The following is a 21,100-nucleotide window of genomic DNA, read 5'->3' as shown; positions in this document are numbered from 1 at the left end:
CGCTGACCACCCCCCGGAAACAAACCTTCCTTCCCCAGCGCCGCCCCACCGAAATAGCGGTATTGAACCTTGGTAATATGTTATAGCAGGCCCCTAAGGTGGTATAATTTAGGTAAAAGAAAAATGTCTTTTTGCTAGAAGTAGAATAGATCTTCCCCCCACTTTGTAATCAGTTGCCCTGTTGAATGAATGAGTTGTGAATGAGGAAGGCATGGAAGGCAGGCACCTCCAGACAGCTGCAAACCTTGGAGAGAGGATGGGAGCCAGACCAAGGACAATCAAACTTGCCAAGTGGGCTGACTAGAGAAGAGCAGACATAGTGATGGCCTCGGGGGTTAGAAGGAAGCACCTTCCTTTGGGAACACCCTCTTTTCAGCATTGGGACAACCCCAAGCCCAGAGAAAAGCAGCAAAAAGGACCAATTTTTATTAGAGACAAGATCAGTAGAACAGGTCAGCCACCGACTCGCCGCTCACCTCCTCACCCCACCCAAAGTATAAAGCCACTGCCTGCCCAACTCATCCTCCCCCCACCATCACCCCAGCTCGCCTCCTCACCCCCCGCCGCCCACTCACATCCTCAGCCTCCCTCCCTCGCTGCCAGCTCACCTGCCCCCCTACCACTGTCCGCCCGCTCGGCTCATCATCCCCCCACCCACCCCCAGCTCGCCTCCTCAGCCCCCATCCCCCGCCACTGGCTCACCTGCCCCCCACCATTGCCCACCCGCTCAGCACATCATCCTCCCCTCCAGCTTGCCTAATCACCCCCTGCCGCCCACTCACCTCCTCAGCCCCCTTCCCCACCACCGGCTCACCTGCCCCCGCTCGGCTCGTCATCCCCGACCCACCCCCAGCTCACCTCCTCAGCCCCCCTGCCCCGCTGCCGGCTCACCTGCCCCCCCCACTGCCTGCCCACTTAGCTCATCATCCCCCCCGCTTGCCTACTCACCCCCCGCAGCCTGCTCACCTCCTCAGCCCCCATCTCCTGCCACCAGCTGACCTGCCCCCGCCACTGCCCGCCTGCGCCTCCTCAGCTGCCGGCTCACCTGCCCCTGCCACTGCCCGCCTGCTCACCTCCTCATCCCCACACCCCGGCTCGCCTACTCACCCCGCCACCCACTCGCCTCCTCAGTGCCCCTCCCCACTGCTGGCTCACCTGCCCCCACCACTGCCCATCTGCTCAGCTCATGATCCCCACCCCGCAGCTCGCCTACTCACCCCCCGCCGCCCGCTCGCCTCCTGAGTCCCCCCACTCTGTCGTCGCCAGCTTACCTGCCTGTCCGCCGCCAGCCTCTTGCCTTCTGTCGCTGCCCCCGCCCTCTGCCACTGGCTCACTCTCACTCCCCAGCCTGCCACTGGCCTCTTCACCACCCTGCCCAGCCGGCTGGCCAGCCAGCCAGCCATGGGCTTGCCCCACCCCGCCGCTTGCCTACTCATCCCATGCGGGCTGCACAGTGAGCCCATGTGGGCCACATGTGGCCCGCGGGACGTATGTTGTGCAGGCCTGGAATACATGATTCAGCTCTTCTCTGTTTTACATTTTCTTAATCAGCATTTCTAAGCTGAATTTATATTTTAAATGTACTCTTAAACCATCATCCCAGATTACTACATATTTAACTCACTGAAACCAAGACATTATGTTAAATTAATCAGTCAGACAGTTTTAGTGTGTTCATAACAATGTTCATTGCTTTTAGAAAAAGGGAAAACTAATTTACTTTGTGTGATCTCCATAATAGACATGTTTATGAAATTTCACCAACTTAAAAAAAATATGTTTCCAGAGATTTTAGGCATAACAAAGAATTTTATGTCTTACTAAGGTACTGATTTTGCTGGAGGGTTCTCTTAAAACTAGTTCATCGGATAGTCAGAAGTAAAAAAAAGGGAAACTCTTTGTCCAGATATCTGGAAGGGAAGGGCTGTTGTCTCTTTAAGGGCTCTCTTCAGTGCGGGGTGGGGAGAGAGGGGGTGAATGAATGGATGGACAGAAAGGACAGGAAGACTTTGGAAGCAAGTTTTTTTTTAGTTTTTTTTTAAACTATAGTAATTAAATATGTATTTTAGATAAGGGTGGTCTTTTGAAGGATTTATTTAAAAACTATATGTCTGAAGATCCGAGCATTTAAGGCTAAAGATGAATGTGCATCTAAAAGTCTATGCAAAGATGTTTTTAGACGTGATTTTATAATCTTCACCAACTCACTAACAAAATATTTGTAAAGCAAATTTTAAACTAAGGTCTTGTAGACTGACATGTTCTGAGTAAATGTTACATTAATGCACAACTGTTTTTGTCAGTAAACTCAGAAACTGACAGTACATAAATGTATTTGGACATAAGCTTTCGTGGGCATCTGATGAAGTGGGTTCTAGCCCACGAAAGCTTATGCCCAAATAAATTTGTTAGTGTCTAAGGTGCCACAAGGACTTGTCCTTGTTTTTGCTGATACAGACTAACAGGGCTACCACTCTGAAACCTGGGGGTTGGCAAATGCCTGTTAAATGGCTTCATTACCCCTGGAATGGCTCTTTAACAGTTTCAGTGTTGTGCTAATAGATCTGGCAGGCTGGAGGCTTTTTCACTTTTAACTACTAGATTCCCTCCTAAGGAAAACTCACCAGGCTGCAGCAGCCAGCTGTGGGAGCCTGCAGGAAGGGTCAGAACAGGGATAGGAAACCAGGAGGGTGGATGCTAAGACCCAGTGGTGCCCCAAATTTTCAGGTGCCCTAAGCAGCTGCCTATGTTGACTATGCCTAAGGATGGCCCTGGGGGCACTGACATCTGACAAATCCAGTACAGAGAGAGGGCCCAGTTTTTTCACAGTGCATGCCATCTTGTAAAACAGCAGTTTGAAATCATAAAATATTAGGGTTGGAAGGAACCCCAGGAGGTCATCTCGTCCAACCACCTGCTCAAAGCAGGACCAACCCCCAGACAGATTTTTACCCCAATTCCCTATATGGCCCCCTCAAGGATTGAACTCATAATGTAAGGTCAGTAATGTGTGTACACGGGGCTGAGAAATGTGTTGTTGTCCCAGGGTAAGCCAATGTGTGGCTTAGGTCAGACCTATTGAATTGAGGGGTTGTGATAACACCTTGAAAAAATAGCACAGGTGTGTCCAGTCCGGACAAAGGGGTTGTGGTGACGCCCTCAGGTTTAAAAAAAAAAGGAGAGGAAAAAAAACAATGCATTGTGGTAAAAATTTCCTATATATTAAAAAAGCCCCCATCCCCAAACAAACCCCAAAAAACCCAAACCAAAAAAAGGTCCCCCCCAAAAAAACCCAAACCAAAAAAACCCCCGATAGCTAGCAAGCTCAGTCCAAAAATAAAATGCTGTCCCTGTTCAAAGATGCAGCTCACAGCTAAAACTTGGCTGACAACCAAAAAAAAAAAAAAAAAAAAAGGATTTAAATATGCCCAAGCAGCTGTAAAATCTGCAAAACACTGCCAAGCATTAATAAAATGTTTCTTTTCTCACAAATAAAATAGCGCTACCCAAAAACCCTAGCAGCCCTGCCATTCCTTAAAACCAAAACACTGGATCTAGGTAAAGGTCCACCAACAAAAAACTGCTTTGGCTCCATGCTAAACAGGCCCTTATCAAGTCCTGCTAACTGCCAACACCAACACCGTGGTAAAGTGCCCAAAACTAACTGCCTGGACCCATGCTTCTCACTGCAAAAAAAAACCCTCTGCCTCAAAATAATTCCACTCCTACTATTAATCCGCCTGTCTCTCCTTCTAGTATTTCTTTTCCTCCTTCTAAAAGAAAAAGAAAAAAACCCCAAGGTAATGTGCTAGTAACCTCTCCCTTGTCCACTGACAAAGCTAACCTGAATTCAGTATTTGCTACAAAAACCAAAGCACTAAAGGGTAATGTGCTGGTAACCTCTCCCCTGTATAATGCAAAGCCACAACTGCTTAATAAATAAATAAATAAATAAATACTCGTGCCGCTAAAATTTCCAAAGTCCAAAAATTTCTAACTACAAAAAATATTATTAACTAACCCTAATAAAAAAACAAAAAATAATACACTGGCAAAAAATACTTGTAAAACTTATTCTTGGGAATGTGGTATTAATTACATTTGGGGGTTTATTCTACAGGCTGCACCCTGTGTTTTTAAATAAGTACCTTCAGCATGTATTGCCTTCCTTAACTAAATTTTAAATAACAAATACCAAAGGCACCTTGTAGCCACTGCCCCCGCCATCTCCTCCAATACACTATTACCCCTGTAATACATCCAAATGCAAACAATGCCATATATCTAATAAAACCCAATGGCCAAAGCCTTCACGCTTTAGTAATTTATTTAAATATTGTTTTAAAAAATATTTTTAAAGTTCAAAATATCCCATACAAGCAAACAATTAAATAAAAAAAACTAATAAAAACAAATAAAAATATATAACATCACTACAAATAAGCTTCAAAAATTTAAAATTAAAGTTGTATAATGGGGTTAATATAATGGCCAAACCAAAAGTCTATAGTATATATATATTTTTAAAAGTCCTTATTGTTTTGGTTACCCAATTAATAAATAATCAAACCCATACTCAAAGACTATGTTCTGCTACTAAAAATTTTACTTGTATTAAAATAATCCCATTAACTAATAATTTAACCTGCACCATATTACAATATACCCCTTCCTATGCTATTAATGTTAATGCCTCTCAAAAGTACCTACAAATATTTAAACAGTATATATAATATAATGCTATCCTCTGAAAAAATATACGAAAATATCAAACAACAATAATTACTGCCACATTAAAACTGTAAAATTTACCCTGCCCCTATCCAGCTTTCAAATCACTCTCATGTATCCAAATTGCTCAAAAGGGTTGCTATTCGGCTAACATAGCAAAAAGCACAGGCCTCCTCTTAAAAAAAAAAAAAAAAAAAAAAAAAAAAAAAAGATTAGCAAAACACTTATAAAATGGTGCAAATAGTGCAGCAGCAATTTGAAATAGTCTTAAGGGCCAACAACATCATACAAAATTAAAGCAACTAAAAAAAGCCACTGGTCTTATAACTAAAGGAGAGCTAACCCAAGTGCAAGCTAAAGTTGGTAAATTACATGTTATTTCTGCCCTTAGTTTAATAACCCAAAAGCTGTTAACAAAAATAATATTAAAAATCACTAAGGCAAAAAAAATTGCAATAAATCTAGCAGGTTCAAAAATTCAAAATTTCCTAAATGACCAACTACTGGGCATTCAAAATCATCTCAAGCATGAAGCATGGCCCACTGCCCTTACTAGTGCTTCAAAAATGCCATCTAATTTGGGGCCATAAAAACATACTTAACATTTTTCAAAATAAATGTGCAAGTACTCGCAGTTCTCCTTCCAAGCATATGGGCGGATAGGAGAGGTGTGGGCTCCCACATACCAAATCCTGCCAAGCCCATAAAAAAATGCATGTACAATTAAATAATTCACTATAATATCTAAAAAATTAAACCACCTAGTAATGTCTAGCCAATTTGTTATTAGTGCTCCTCAAATAACACCTAATATTTAAATTGCAATAAAAAATCAGTAAATATTTTGGCCCTTAAAACCCCTTCAGCTTTAATATGTAAAAAAAATTAAAGCAAAAAAAATGTATTAAAGAAAAATAAAACAAAAACTACCCTAACAAAATAATTACTGTTCCAAGCTAATAATTGCTGCATATACATTAAGGCCAACTCTTTGCTAAATATACATTTTAATTTCACCATAACCGCAAAAAATCACATTATTTATTGGCTTGCAAACAAGTCCTACAATCAAACCTTAGGTATCAAATTCTTTTAACTGAACCACTTTAATACCTAACCAATTTCAAAATTTGCGCTTACTCCTACCAAAGGTTCAAAACATTTCTAACTTACAGGGTCAAATCCATGTGCTTCAGAATATATATTAAATTTAAAAGTATGCTTTTCATACAGCCTATAAAGTGTCTATGTACTAATTATTATGTAATGTGCTATATAACTAAGGTAGTAAAACAATCCCAGCATCTTATTACAATAAAAACATTAATGCTTTTATTGCTTTTATTTAGTCTAAAAATATGTTGTTGTTGTTCTTGTAATAAATGTAATAACAAAAATGCCTTTCATGTTCATACTCATCATGCATTATTGTTATAGCCACTTAAAACTTATAAGGCTAATTCTAATCCTCCCAAAATAAAAACAAAAATACAAAGCTTAATGCAATTAAAAACTTAAAAATGTTAGTTATGCAAAAAAAAGCACAAAAGGGGAATGTAAAAGCAAAAAAAAAAAGGTTTAAGTTGCCATTTAAGTATAAAAAACAAAGCAACTGTTAAGCTAAGCTCACATCAAAAGCAAATAAAAACAGCAAAATAGTCAATGTGACCCAGCTTTAAAATAGCAATATTTAAAAACAAAAATGAAAATTAGAAAAATAAGCAAAACATAACATAAACAAACTACAAATGTTTTTAATTAATACATGCCACTAAAATATATAAATGCTTGTGTAATATTGCTTGTACTTTAAAAAAAAACTAAAACACAAATGCTCTCTGTCAGCTATGTTCTTCCCTTACAATTGCATGTCCTAAATAAAGCTGTCTTTAATTTGATTGCTTCCAACCTAAAAATAAAGTTTGTTTCTTCAACAACAGTTAAATACTGAAGCTTTATTTATAAGCTTCTGTCCGTTCTAGTTACCATTGCATTTATTTCAGTCCACTACTATCAGTTCTGTTCAACTTTTAAATAACTGTGGGCATCTTTTACTTATAAAGGAGGTTTTAAAAAATAATGCAATTTGCTTTGACTTCCCCTGGTCTTCTACCAAGTGGGGACCTTATATCTCACCAGGTTACTGAAGGAAATATTTGCCAACTCTTCCCTTTCTCCTCCTCTCATTTTCCCTTTGCTTCCCTGGTTTTTACTTTTTAAAGTTGCTTATTAACATTACAGGTGGTCAAAATTTTTCAGAGAGAACATTTTCCCCTCATAAAATGCCATTTCATCAAAAGTTAAACTTTCTGTGAGACAGTGTCAACCATGACAATATTTTATTTTGGAGGGGAAAAGCTTTTTGATAATGCTAAACAATGTGTATTTACAATGCTTAGCACAATGTGGCTCCAGTCTTGGTTGGGGCTTCTACAAAAAGAGCAGAACCTCTGTTTTACAAACTAATTGGGGACTGAGGAGTTCATAACACTGAAAAGTTCATAAAATTGAATATCTCGAAATGAGAATAGGTACAGTGCAAGTTGCACATGGTGCACTGAATCACTTTCTTCTTGTCCTTCAGATAGGGTGACCAGATGTCCCGATTTTATAGGGACAGTCCCGATTTTTGGGTCTTTTTCTTATATAGGCTCCCATTGCCCCCCCACCCAATCCCGATTTTTCACATTTGCTGTCTGGTCACCCTACCTTCAAACCATAGCAAAACATTTTCCAACACACTGAAGGCCTCAGAATGTGAAGGGATGTTAACTTGATCTTCATCAGATCACATTCATGCTGTGATTTTCTACTTCCTCCCAGCAATTGCGGGGGGATGATTCCTGTAACTGGTTGTTCGTCACATTGGTGGTCATAAAATCAAGGTTCTACTGTACTAGTAAAATGGCCTGATTTATATAAGGGAATTATATCATTTTACCCTGAACCTTGGGGGGTGGGGGATGAAAAGAAGAATCACACAGGGCCCAGGCCTGAACTCCTTAATTAGGCAAACCTACCACTGCTTTCCCTGACTTTCCAAAACCCTTGGGCACTCAGATTCCAGCATGATGAGGATGATATCAGCACCCAGATGGATGGGAAGATAATTATAGGATTTTGTTTTTGCACAGTGGAAAGGGGTGGGGAGCCACAGGGTCCTGTAAAGTCTGCATAAGTTTTCCCAGAGTAACTGAGAGACGTCCCTACAAGTGTGGTGATGAATCTGAGCTTTGGGGTGTTTTTCTGAATCAACCCTCTGAACTTCTTAGGAGACATTTCAACACATTTAAGCAGGAAAGAACCACAATGGGAGGCTTTAGTCCTTTTACCCATTTCTGGTCCCCACAGCAGCACGTCTTCACCAGAAATGGTTTTCTTGCTTTGGGCGGGGGTACCTGTGGGGAAGGAGTCACTGCCAGGAGATGTGGAAAGGGGGCCCCAGAGCGTTACCTTGAAACCTGATCCCCGGGATGTGGCGGAAGGGAAACAAGGTAGCTGAAAAGTGGGCGGCCGGCAGCAGCCTGCTGTTTATAAGGGGCAGGGGGAAGCGGGCACGGAGGTTTAGGCAGAGCAGCGTCTGGGACACACCACAGCGGGGAGTCTGCCTGGGGCAGGGAGCGGAGGCAGGTGCGGGCGCTCTGCAGTCACAGCCGGGCTGGGAGCAGCGCAGGGAGCAGCGGGCAGGTGAGGCTCAGAACCGCTGGGACGGGGCCAGTCTCCTGCTGAGGAATCTCTCCCAGCCCCGAGCCCGGCTTCCCCCACCTGCCCCCACAGCCACCCCCCGCCCCGGGCAGGAGGCCGCCGGGGCTCGGCCCAGGGCTGAGCGATGGGGACGCTCCAGCCCCCCTGGCGCCAGCGGCGTGTCCGAGCGACCCCCTCGCCCAGCCCCTCCCCGCTCCCCTCCCGCGGGGGCTCAGCGGCGCACGCGGGCAGCGGGGCCCCTTCCCCGGCAGCAGCGGGGCCGCGTCTCTGGGGGCTGCTCGCTCCGTGGCCAGTGGCAGCTCGGCGTGACCCGCGCCGAGGGAGCCCTGCCTGCCGCCGGGACTGACAGCAAAGGGCTCGCGGGCACTGCGGGGGGCGGAGGGGACAGTAAGCGGGTCCGAGCCTGGCGGCACCAGGCAGGTGTAGTGTGTTAAAGTGCTCTGGGCAGGAATGTGCTACTGGCAGCAGTTACCGGTCCGTAATGTGAGAAACTGCTATTGGCGTAAACTGCTCCCGGCTGTAGCAAATGCCTACAGGTAGCAGTTTCTTGCACTGCAATACATGTGAAATTGCTACGTGTAGAAATGTGCTACCTGTAGCAATTGTTTATAGTGTAGATTGTAAGAAACAGCTTTTGTAGAAAGATGCTACTTCCCTCATAGGTCGTTTTCTAGACCTTATTCCCCCCTCCTCTTCTCTGCAGGGCCGCCCAGAGGATTCAGGGGGCCTGGGGTCTTTTGCGGTGGCGGCCCCCGCGTCAGTGGTAATCGGCAGCGGGGGGTCCTTCCGCTCCGGGACCTGTCGCCGAAGTGCCCCAAAGACCTGCGGTGGGGGCGCACCGCTAATGAATTACTGCAGAAGACCCGGCACTTCAGCAGCGGGTCCTGCTTGGGCGGTCCTGGTTTGAGCATTGGCCTGCTAAACCCAGGGTTGTGAGCTCAATCCTTGAGGGGGCCATTTGGGGATTGGTTCTGCTTTGAGCAGCGGGTTGGACTAGATGATCTCCTGAGGTCCCTTCCAATCCTAATAATCTATGATTCTATGATCATGGGAGACAGTATCAAAAGCCTTACTAAAGGCAAGATAGACCATGTCAGCCACTTCCCTGCCATCCACAAGGCTTGTTACACTGTTAAAGAAAGCTATCAGTTTGGTTTTACACGTGAGACTGTCTTGAATTAGCTACATCAGGCCTTTTTTCGCATAGTAGGACCTGTTGCTGCTGTAGGTAGCCCAGTCCTACAGGTAGCATTTTCTCACACAGCACTATGTAAGGATGTGCTACCAGGCATACACTGCCAAACCAAAGCTTCCCAAAATACAGTGGGATATCTATTCATGGCGCACCTCACTCTAAATCTGTACAAGTGCTTCTGGTGAGTACCCTGAGTGCTGAGACAAGGAGTCCAGGAGGCATGCACACAAGTGGCATAGTAACCGCAGTGACTCTATGGTGACATAAGTTGAGTTAACCCACACATAAAGTGTAGATATGGCCCTAGGCATATGAAATGTTTGGGAGAGGTAACAGGAACTGTATGAGTGTAGTCTAGGATTCATTCAGGGGTTTAGGCACAAGGCATTGGAACTGGCCTTACTGCACCCTACAGGCTCAGGAACAAAGAGGCACATAAAAAAAAACACATTAATTTATTAAAATTTCTTGACTAGAGGGTGTATAACTCATGTTTCACTGAAGTAAATCTCAGGGATTATCTACACTGGCAAGTTAAAGCGCTCTAACTTGCTGGCTCAGGGGTGTGAAAAATCACACACACACACAGATCGCAGCAAGTTTGAGCGCTTTAAAGCACTATTGTGGACAGGCTTGGCCAGGGGAGGCTCCAAGCACCAGCCCACCAAGCGCGTGCCTGGGGTGGCAAGCCATGGGGGATGGCCTGCTGGTCGCTGTGAGGACAGCAGTCAAGCTGCCTTCAGTGGCATTTCTGCAGGAGGACCGACGGTCCCCTGGCTTCAGCGGCAATTTGGCAGCGGGTACGCCGAAGGTGCAGGACCAGTGGACCTCCCGCAGGCATGCCGCCGAATCCACGTTACCAGCGGACCTCCTGCAGGCATGCCGCCGAAGGCTGCCTTACTGCCGTGCTTGGGGCGGCAAAATACACAGAGCTGCCCCTGGGCTCAGCTCCCAGTGCTTGGAGCTAATCCCCTGATTGAGGTGGATTACCAGGAGCACGGGCACCCACGGCAGCGCTTTGAACTTTGTAGTGTAGACATAGGCTCAGTAGGTTAGATCAGACAAAGAAGAGTTGCATTGACTAGGCATGGGAATGCCTGTGCCTTTAAGAACCCAGCCTTGTGCCTGTTCCTTTAAGAACCCAGCCCTGGGAAGCGGATGCTGAGAGGTGCTGTCTGTGCAGGGGTGGCTCTATGAATTTGGCCGCCCCAAGCACGGCGGCATGCTGCAGGGGGTGCGCTGCCGGTCGCCGGTCCCGCGGCTTCGGGGGACCTCTTGCAGTTATGCCTGCGGGCGGTCCAGCGGAGTCGCGGGACCAGCGGACCTCCCGCAGGCATGACTGCGGAGGGTCCGCTGCTCCCGCGGCTCCGGTGGAGCATCTGCCGCCATGTCTGTGGGAGGTCTACCTGAGCCGCGGGACCAGCGGACCCTCCGCAGTCATGCCTGCGGGAGGTCCACTGTTCCCGCAGCTCCAGTGGACCTCCCGCAGGCATGACTGCGGAAGGTCCGTCGGAGCCGCCTGCTGCCCTCCCAGCAAAAGGCCGCCCCAAGCGCGCGCTTGGCGCACTGGGGTCTGGAGCCGGCCCTGTGTCTGTGAGAGGGGAAATAAAAAAAAGCCCCTTTGCCCCCCACCATTTTTGCAAACACGGGTGTCTCAATGCCACTGGGGTAACTATTACCCCCTGTGCCCAGAGCCGGCTCCAGCTTTTTTGCCATCCCAAGTGGCAAAAAAAAAAAAAAAAAAGAAAAACCTGGTTGAGCTGCTGCCAAAGTGCCGCTAAAGTGGAAGACGGAGTGAAGGACCCGCCGCCGAATTGCTGCCGAACACTGAAGCTGACCAAGTGAGCCACTGCTGAATTGCCACCGCTGACCTGGATGTGCCGCCCCAACAATGGATGGTCTGCCTCCCCTTTCTATTGGCCACCCCAGGCACCTGCTTCCTTTGCTGGTGCCTGGAGCCAGCCCTGCCTGTGCCCCTGTCTGTGCCAGGTTTTGCCCTCTGTCATCCTCTGCCAGCACCTCATCTTGAGCTTAACTCCTGCTCCACCCCCCTAGCCCTGATTTTGCCCTTTAGCCTAGTGCTGCCTCCAGCTCCTTGACCTCCAAACCAGTCAATTTCTGCCCCCTGCTCAGACCTTGGCTACACACACCCCGCTCCAATTCACAGCCTTTGCCCCCTTTTTAACCCCTGCAAATAGCAGTCAGCAGATTTATGCGGCTAATAAGGGCAGGGTGAAGGGCAATGGCTTCAGCAGATGTTACTGAGCATGCTCAGTTCATGTGACCATACAAAAAAGCCACTTTGCCCAAATAAAAAAGCCTCTTGTCCCCCCAACAAACTATTTTTGCAAACACTGGTGTCTCAGTGCCACTGGGGTAAGTGCTACCCCCTCTGCCCCTGCTTGTGCCAGGGCTTTGCCCTCTGACACCCTCTGCCAACGCCTCACTCCTGGGCTTAACTCCGCCTCCTCCTACCCATCTCTGATTTTTCTCTTTAGCCCCCCTCTCCTAATGATGCCTCCAGCTGATTGACGCCCCCCCCCCACCAGTAAATTTCCACCCCCTGCTCAGACCCTGGCCACCCTCCTCTTCCAATTTGCCCCCTTTGCACTTTTTAACTCCTCTCAAAAGCAGTCTGCAGAATCCTATGGCTAATAAGGGCACGGTGAAGTGCAGTGACTTTTGCAGATGAACTGAGCATAACTAGGACATTACTACGGAGAGCACTTTCTACACTACACTTGCAGCGGGGCTCAGACAGCGATTCAAAGGGCCCTGGGCGGTAGCAGTGGGCAGCCAGGAGCCACTGGCCCTTTAATTCACCCCCGGAGCCCTGGGAAAGCAGGCGGTAGGCTATGAATAGCTCGGCTTTTCCACCATGTGGGAGACACCAGTTGGGAAGCAGAGGGGAGAGCAGGGCTGCCTGCAGTCTGCCAGCACAGCACTTCCAGGCCCAGCAACTGGCCTAACTTGTAACTCCAGCCTGCAGAAAAGCCCCAGGAGGGGACAATCCACCTGTCGCTGCCTGCCAGCAACCAGAGGAGATGGCAGGAGAGACAGGCTTTCACTGCTTCCAGCCTGCCTGCCATGCAGCCAGCTCACACCACACCAGATCCGGGATTTTAGAACCCATGGGTTCCAAGTTTTAACGACTGTCAGCACTGTTTCAGAAGGGAGTGGGCGGTTAGTCCATTTCCAGTGATCGCTAGGAAGGACCTGCTTGCCCGAATCAGTCTCCTGACCACTCAGCCAGAAATAGAACCTGAGGGAGTATCCGGTATTAGGACCTGGCTACACTTGCAGATGTAGAGCGCTTTGAGTTAAACCAGCCTTCGGAGAATGCAGTAGGGAAAGTGCTGCATTCTGTCCACACTGACAGCTTCAAGCGCACTGGCGTGGCCACATTTGCAGCACTTGCAGCAACACTCGGAGCAGCTATCCCAGCATGCAAGTGACTGCAACGTGCTTTTCAATTTGGGGTGTGTGGAGTGGAGTCTGAGAGGGAGAGTGTTGTGTGTGGGGGGGCAGAGAGTGGGTTTTTAGGGGGCTGAGAGCATGTCAACATGCTGTCTTGTGCATTCAGACAGCAGCAGATCCCCACCCGCAGCATTCTGCAGTAATGGTTGCTTTGACTCGGAGCAGATAAGCATGCCGGTTGTCAGAAATGGAGCTTTGAAAGGGCATATCCGCATTCATGCAGTGATTCCAAAACAATGACAAGAGTGGCCACTTGACTTAAGGGGGTTATGGGATGTTTCTGGAGGCCGATCAGAGCGCAGTAATGCAACACCCTGTTCACATTGGTGCTGCAGCATCCAGCGGGGGCACATCAAACGTTATTCCACACGCCGAGGTGGAGTACCAGGTCTAGTTGCGGAGTCAGAGCACTCTCCGTGCCTTGTCAGTGTGGACAGGTAGTGAGCTAGGGCGCCCGTGCCTGGTTTCATGCACTCTAACTCACAAGTGTAGCCAAGCCCTTAGAGTTATATGGGCAGTTAGGTTGTAATTTTGCACCATGAAGGCACATTGCATCTGCGGAAGGATTTTCATCTACCTGGATCATCAAGACCTGCACTGCCAATTCCTAGTATAATAAAGTGTGTTTCTAACAGCATCTCCTTACAGACCTGCAACATGTCTCCACATGCACCACCTGAGATGCAGGGGACAGACAGAACTGGGGGTGGGGGTGGGAAGAGACACTTTTGTTTAGGAACATTCAGAGAGTATGTGGTCACATGACCTAGCATGCCTCTTGGCAGAGCCTTTAGTAATTACAAAGCATTATTGATCTCCAATCATTTTAATCATTTAATATTTTCACTGATTGTCTACTTCTCTTTTGTCATGTCCTTATATAAAGTTTATAGTTATTGTTTATAATGTGTTTGCTTGTGTGAGTTTGAATTATTTGTGAGTTCAAGTGCTGTAGCCACAACCTTAGTGTGGTTATCCCTTGTCTCACTGGAAGCACCGCCAAGTAGCTTGATCCTTTAGCATACCAGGAGTGGGAGGCAGGCACCTACCAGCAGCACCACGAAATGAGCCCAGGGTGACCGAAACTTTGGAACTGTCCAAAAACTGTGAGGTACCCCTCTCCTGTTTGCACTGCATTCACGTACTAAGCACTGACAGGGGGGTTACATCTCTACTTTGTTAAATAAACTTTTGTTCGTTTTCACTATAAACGTATCTAAGTGTCGTGTGTTAAGCAAAGAGGTGATCTGAGCTGGAACTCGTAAGCTGGGGTGTACTGTTCTTTTCCAAACAGCAAATCTGTGAATGCTGTGAGTTTGCAGTGGAGCAGAGGCTTCACACTCCAGGGAGATGCTCGGAGAGCTCAGGGGTTGGAATGTGCCTAACCTGTAAAGAGACAGCAGGGCCTACCTAGGCTTAGAGGGGAGTGCTTGTGTTGCTTGTGGCCACTGGAGTTGGGGAGCTGACCCCCATCAGGCACAGACAAGGCTTTCTCGTGTTAAGGGCAGGTGGCCACAGCCCAGGGTACCCCAGGAAGCAGGCCACATTGTTGTCCTAATTTTTAAAAATGAACATAGTTCTTTAGAAAAGTAATTTACCCTGATGTAAAAGTAGTATGTAATGATAAATATTTTTTCTTTCCTAGGAAAAGTTGTTGAAAGGAAACAAATAATTAATAAACATAAACATATCTTAATGTGAACACTTTGAATGGCTATTGTCTCTGAAAGGTTGTGCTGTTTTCTTGTGTATGCAGATTTTACCCAAAGTGATTTACTTCTGCAATTCTAATAACCATACAACAGAATAACACAATGAAGGATGATTTCATAAATTACACAGAAAGGAAACCACCTAATCTTAGTAAGTTTTTCAGTTAGTTGTTTCTTCTTTTGAATGTTAGGCTTGTTGTTGGAAGGATGTACTCCACTGCCACCCACATTTTAAATCTTGTGTGTTAGCCATGGGGGATTTCTATGGAAAAACAGATCAGCCCTCCCATCCTCCTCCACAAATCATGCTACTCTGGCTATTAAGCTTTCTTCTGTGGTGTCTTTACCCAGCAATTATGGACCCTTCTTGGGGATCTATGTGGAGGAAGCATTCAGAAAATATTCGTAGCTAGCACTGAATACACGTATTCTCTTTTAACTTAATCACAGCACCGGCTGGGCATAGCTCTGTGTGGCCTTTCTACCAACTTAAGTGACCCTGGTGTGCCTAGTGAGTCACTCTTGTTTGAAAATAACTACGGCTCCCAGCCTGCGAGCATTTATGCACATGAGTAGTCCCACTGAGTTACAATGTGGCCGCTCACATGCCTAAAGTTATTTACATGCATCAGCAATGGGGCCTAAGTGTGCAGATGCTCCACTATGTCAGTCAGGAGCCAGTTTACTACATTTGAAGTATTTTATATAATCATAACAAAGATAAGAGTGTCCTGTAAGTCTGTACAAAGGTGTTCTAAAAACTAGTGATGGAAAACACAGTAGTTATAGTTCAGGTTGAGATAGGATAGACAGCTGGTGTGTTGTGACCATCTTTTATCCTGTAGTTCACAGTCACCTCACTATTCTGTTCTGATTCCTCTGCCTGTTTCTTTCATCCACTTGTTATTTCTCATCTTATTCTTTGATTAGAAACTCTTTTGGGCGGAGTTCCTCTTTTTTTGCTTGTGTTTCTACAGCCATAGCACAGTAGGGTTGAGGCCTGTAGGTACTACTGAAACACCAACATATAATAAGATGCCTGTTCCACTCTAAGGCCCCAATCCTGCAAAGACAAAGGCCTGGTCTACACCTAAAAGTTAGGTCCATCTAACTACATTTCTCAGAGGTGTGAAAAATTCATGCCCTTGCGAGACATAGGTAAGCCGACCTAAGCCCCAATGTAGGCACCATTAGGTTGACAGAAGAACTCTTCCATCAACCTAGCAGGTGGATTCACTAACCTCTTCCACCATTGTAGTAAGTGTGTATGCTACAGAGAGCATAGCTGCAGCTGAGCCATTGTAGCACTTCTAGTGTAGACATACACTTAGGCATTCCCTCAATTTTTGCAAGACTGAGGCCCAAGTTGTCTTTAATGACTTCCCTTAAAATTAGTTTTTGGGCTGAAAATGATGTTCTCAGCTTGGATGTGATCTTTGGGGAGGAAAATATTGAAAGTTATGAGCTGTTTCAAGAGCATGAGAAAAATGTTGTTTTCCTGCTTAAAAAAAATCAACTGTTTTGGTGCTCCAATAATTCAGAAAGGGATTTAATGTGCTTCATAAGAAGCTGACTTAAAAGACCTTACTATTTGTGAAAGCAAAACCTACTTTCCCCTCTACAGAATCTGCAAGTAATGACTATGACAATCCTGCTTTCCAACATGATGACAAACCTGAGCAAAATGACCAGTTACAGAAGAACAAGAAAAAGTAGGGGTTCCTTGATCTTAATATGCTGTTAAATTTCTTGCCCTGCCTTTCAAGAAAGGGTCTGGATTAATTTTGCATTAATCTCTTTAGAAAGAAGAATGAGGAGTCAAAGGAAAAGATGGTTGGCATTTTGAAATTGGTTAGTGCATAGTTTATTGGTTTGATTTATATTTCTCATTGTTCCTTTTCTTTGCCTGTTGTACGTTATGGTAACAGACTAATGTGCATCCACAATACTGCATTTCGAAAGAGAAGAAAGAGGTCTGTGCAAAACTTAGTATTGCCACACAGCTATTTTTGTGCTTTGATCTCAGGCTTCCCTTTTTAAAAATACGGCCTGTTGTGCAAAGTTCCCCCCACAACTAACTGCCAGTGCTTGACGATGTTTCAGCACTAGCACCATGATGGAGTGAAATTCACCCATGTTAAGGACTGAAGTGAAGCATGTGCAGTAAGTAGGGCCTTGCCCTGGCTCTCTCAACTAGAGATAATTTTACCATTCGTGCATAATGTCTCATGAATTATCCAGGGAAACAAGTGCCCTGTTTTTTCTTAAATGTGATAACTGCTACATACCCGTTTCTGCTGGTAGGCAGCAGCCAAATGTTTGTTACTTACCTGTGCTTGTTTACATTTTAAATGCACTGAGTCAGGGCTGGCTCCAGGGGTTTTGCCGCCCCAAGCAGCCAAAAAAAAAAACCAAACAAACAAGCCACAATCGCGATCTGCGGCAATTCAATGGGAGGTCCTTCACTCCGTAAGTCTGTACACTCCGTGCGGGAGTTAGGGACCCTCTGTCGAATTGCCGCCGAATAGCTGGACATGCCGCCCCTCTCCGGAGTGGCTGCCCCAAGCACCTGCTTGCTAAGCTGGTGCCTGGAGCCAGCCCTGCACTGAGTAAATATGGGATGTAGTAGAATGCACCCAGGGTAGCAGTGAGTTGCACAGGTGATGTTAGATACATTCTTTTTTCTGCAGATTAGGGGATTCATCCTGCCATCGTGTTCTAACTCCCTCAATTAAAAACTGGCCTAAAACCCTGTGTAAGCTTTTTCAAAGTGTATCCCAAGTGTTGTGTTTGCCTTCACAGTATCTAATTCATTGCTTCATAAAGTGTTTTGGAATACCCAAATTGCAAATGGTGCTATGTAAAAACAAATCCTATTCTGTGTGTCTTAGTAAGATATTGTCACAATTATGTGAATTTGTCAACCTTCATTTAATACCTTTTTCTTTATATTCATGTAGTTTGCGTATGCCGATTGGCTGGATATCATTTTGATGATAATAGGCTTGATTGCAGCTGTTGCAAATGGAACAGGGCTGCCACTTATTATCGTTGTCTTTGGAGAGATGACAAACAGCTTTGTGACGATTGGCCAAGCAGTAAATATGTCTTCAGGTAAATAAAGTTTGTTTAACTTCTGAAAATATTTGTTAGGGTCTCTTATTTGCTGGATTGGCAGAGGTTCAGGATGGAGTGCTGCTGTGGAGTTAAAAGCCATGAAGATCATATTGAATTCTGAGCAGTCCTTCCTTTTTACCCTGCTGTATAGTACAGTAGCAAAACAGACACTTGATAAATTACAGAGCAGTACATTTGGTAACTGTAAAACAATTTACTACTTTCTATAGCTTGTAGTTAATCCATGGAATTCACTGCTCAACGAGGTCACAAAATCAAGTTCTGTGATGGAATTTTTTAAACAAAAAATAGGACCATTAATTCTATTTTGCCTCTATATGGGCTAAGCTTATGAGAAGGGCAATCATAACTTACCCTAAAATATATGTGCTGACACCTGGAAGGGGTCTGCTATTTCTCCCAGGTCTGAACAGTTCTGCACATTCGGTTAGGTGCATTATTAGTGAAATTTACCTTTTTTGCAGAGATCCAGCAAAAGGCTGAGCTACCACTTGGACCCTACTTGGGTCCAGTTTTGAGGCTTGGGTGGAACCTAAGTGGTGCATAAAAGTCGGCCTTATGGTGTCTGCATGGATGAATTTTGCCTTATATGAGGTAGAAGGGGGAGTTATCAACTTCTGAAAAATCAGATATTGGCCACTGTTGGAATCTGAAGGCCAGATGAGATGAAGCTATGATCTGGCCGGTGCCCTTTGACGTAATGAGCTAAATCCATGACATCACTCTACAGTAACCCTCTGAGCTGACTCAGAAGTTTGCCCTGTTTGATCCTCCACTAGAAGGATGATGGACACCATGAAAGTTATAAATCTACAGCCCTGTTGCAGGGAGTGTAGCATCATACAAAACACCCATAAGATTATGGCCTTAAACCGCCATGATTTGTTTTATGCCTGTTCTAATAAAACTGAATAATTTTCTTTGTTACAGTTAATCTTTCAGCTGTGATGAATAGTAGCTCTACTTGTCTAGCAATTCCAGGTTTGGATATAGAAGCTGAAATGACCAGGTAAGAACCTCTGCAATTATTTTCATAAGAATAGCACAGTGTAGTTTCTATATTTTCTTTGTCCATTAGACTGTAAGCCAAATTTGTCCCTCAATTACATCCCATTGGCTTCAGCAGGGTTGAATGTGACCTGATGTGTCTAACTTATCTTGCAAGATGCAATTGACCTTATGGACTTTTACTATTTTACTACAGGTTTGCCTCCTACTATGCGGGTATTGCCTTTGCTGTAGTGATACTGAGCACCATCCAAGTCTGGACATTTCTGACCTCAGCTGCAAGACAGACAGCAAGAATCCGACAAAAGTTTTTTTTCGCCATACTTCACCAGGAGATGGCTTGGTTTGATACCAGCCAGATTGGAACGTTGAACACCCGACTGACGGAGTGAGAAAGCTCTATTTATCTATGAACCAGAAACCTGAGTCTGATGTTTACCTTTATAGAATTAGCTACAGGGAATTTCCAGGAAACCTTTTTAACTAAGACCCAAAATATTACTGCTGTCTGTGGGAGGGATTTGTTATCATTTTTCACTTCACTTTCAGGGTTTCAGTAACATTTCCCTTGCGAGGGCGTATGCCATGAAATGCAATATCTTACTCCTCTGACATTGGCTTTGTAGTGTCTATGAGCTATTTTGCAAACTACTGTAGATAAATAGCTCTGCTGTCTCCAGCTAGTTTACAAACACTGAAAACCCTGACATTGTATGAAATGAAACTGCACTCACAGTTATGTGCACTGTGTTATCATTTTGAACGTGATCCAAAACCAATTAAAATCCTTAGGAATCTTTGGATCAGGTCCCTTGTGCAGGGATTCAGAGGAAGGTATGATCAGAGTATGCAGAGTTTCTCCAGATTTAATATTAGCAGGGAGGGATACGCCCAGTTTTCGTAAGATGTGAATCCTAAAGGGAATGAGAGAGGCTTGAATTTCACCAGTCCTAGCTCCCACATATGTAACTAGCAAGAGAAAATTAGCATGACACACAATGGTTTTCCAAATAATAATTTACTAACACTGTGCTTGTCACTGTATAGGATGTAAAAAGGAGATATTCCTTGCCTCAAAGATCTTAAAATCTAATAACAAAATTGAAGAAGATTGGATACATAGGGAAACTTGAAGTAAAAAGTAATGTAAAGGTTTTGGTGGTGAATTTTTGTTGTTGTTTTTTGTATGGATTATTCCTTTTGGCTATTGCATGAATGAATTGGGTCACATGTGAATGAATAGGTTTAGCAATGGCAGAAGTCTATCTAGAGGTTACATCACAGAAAATGAGTTGTGATCTGCTAGTTCCTAGCCCCACAAAGAGCCATTACTGCTGTTCAGTATCCACGTCCAAAATTCCTACTACCCAATGATTTGAACAGTTAAACTTCTGACAAGCTTCTCTCCAGCAAAACAGAAAAATGTGTGAGGAGGAGGCATTCATCAAAGTTAACAAATCTCTTTTTTTTTAATTAACAGTGACATTAACACCATCCGCGAAGGCATCGGAGACAAGTTGTGTATATTTGTACAATTCTTTGCCACGTTTCTGACAGGGATTGTTATAGGATTCGTCTACGGGTGGAAACTGACTTTGGTCATTTTGTCAGTTAGCCCTCTCCTTGTTGCAGCACCAGCAGTTGGATCATTTGTAAGTGCTGAGGAAAAACAAATAAGAATTCTACCTCTAAAAACAGATTGAGAGGGAGTGAACCCCAAAGCAACATGACCCCAAAGTTTGGAGAGCATGGAGAGCAGACCTTCTCCTACTCCACTGGCTCCTGCCCCAAAATTTCCAGAGCTCTGTCTACACTGAGCATCAGCGGGCAGGCATTCGCATGCCATGGAGGCCTGGACTGCGTCCAGTCACCACCACTCACCACATGGGAAGAGGATGATCTGCATCTATCAACTGTGACCACATTAGTAGATATTCCTTGTAATGCTCAGAAAAATTTACAAAGTGTTTCCATTTTTAGATTGTATTTTGTTTTCTCTTCCCCTTTCCCCCTCTCAAGCACTGAAAATGATGGAGGAAGAAACAGGATTGTGACCTGTAATTAAGATAGCTAAGTTATTCACATGGCCTCCATTACTATAGTTTCTGAGTGTCACACAAGCTTCATTGTGTTT

General features: G+C 45.1%; 1 protein-coding gene across 2 annotated transcripts in view; it reads left to right on the top strand.

Annotated features, from left to right (window-relative positions):
• The first annotated feature begins 8,164 nt into the window (after positions 1-8,164).
• LOC120398545 (ATP-dependent translocase ABCB1-like) overlaps positions 8,165-21,100 on the top strand; it is a 63,641-nt gene continuing 50,705 nt past the window's right edge. The window contains exons 1-9 of one of the 2 annotated variants that reach the window (XM_039526056.1): positions 8,165-8,418; positions 9,140-9,365; positions 14,865-14,971; positions 16,445-16,532; positions 16,623-16,671; positions 17,781-17,934; positions 18,889-18,967; positions 19,163-19,354; positions 20,447-20,618. In XM_039526056.1, the coding sequence (XP_039381990.1) occupies positions 14,923-14,971; positions 16,445-16,532; positions 16,623-16,671; positions 17,781-17,934; positions 18,889-18,967; positions 19,163-19,354; positions 20,447-20,618 (783 nt within the window). In that variant the 5' untranslated portion in view covers positions 8,165-8,418; positions 9,140-9,365; positions 14,865-14,922. The remainder of the gene's footprint in view (positions 8,419-9,139; positions 9,366-14,864; positions 14,972-16,444; positions 16,533-16,622; positions 16,672-17,780; positions 17,935-18,888; positions 18,968-19,162; positions 19,355-20,446; positions 20,619-21,100) is intronic. The other variant, XM_039526057.1, reaches the window with a different exon arrangement.

This window comes from Mauremys reevesii, linkage group 2, assembly GCF_016161935.1.
Source record: "Mauremys reevesii isolate NIE-2019 linkage group 2, ASM1616193v1, whole genome shotgun sequence".
Classification (NCBI taxonomy): domain Eukaryota; kingdom Metazoa; phylum Chordata; order Testudines; family Geoemydidae; genus Mauremys; species Mauremys reevesii.
Note: the sequence above shows the minus strand (reverse complement) of the source record. Positions and strands in the feature narration are given on the sequence as shown.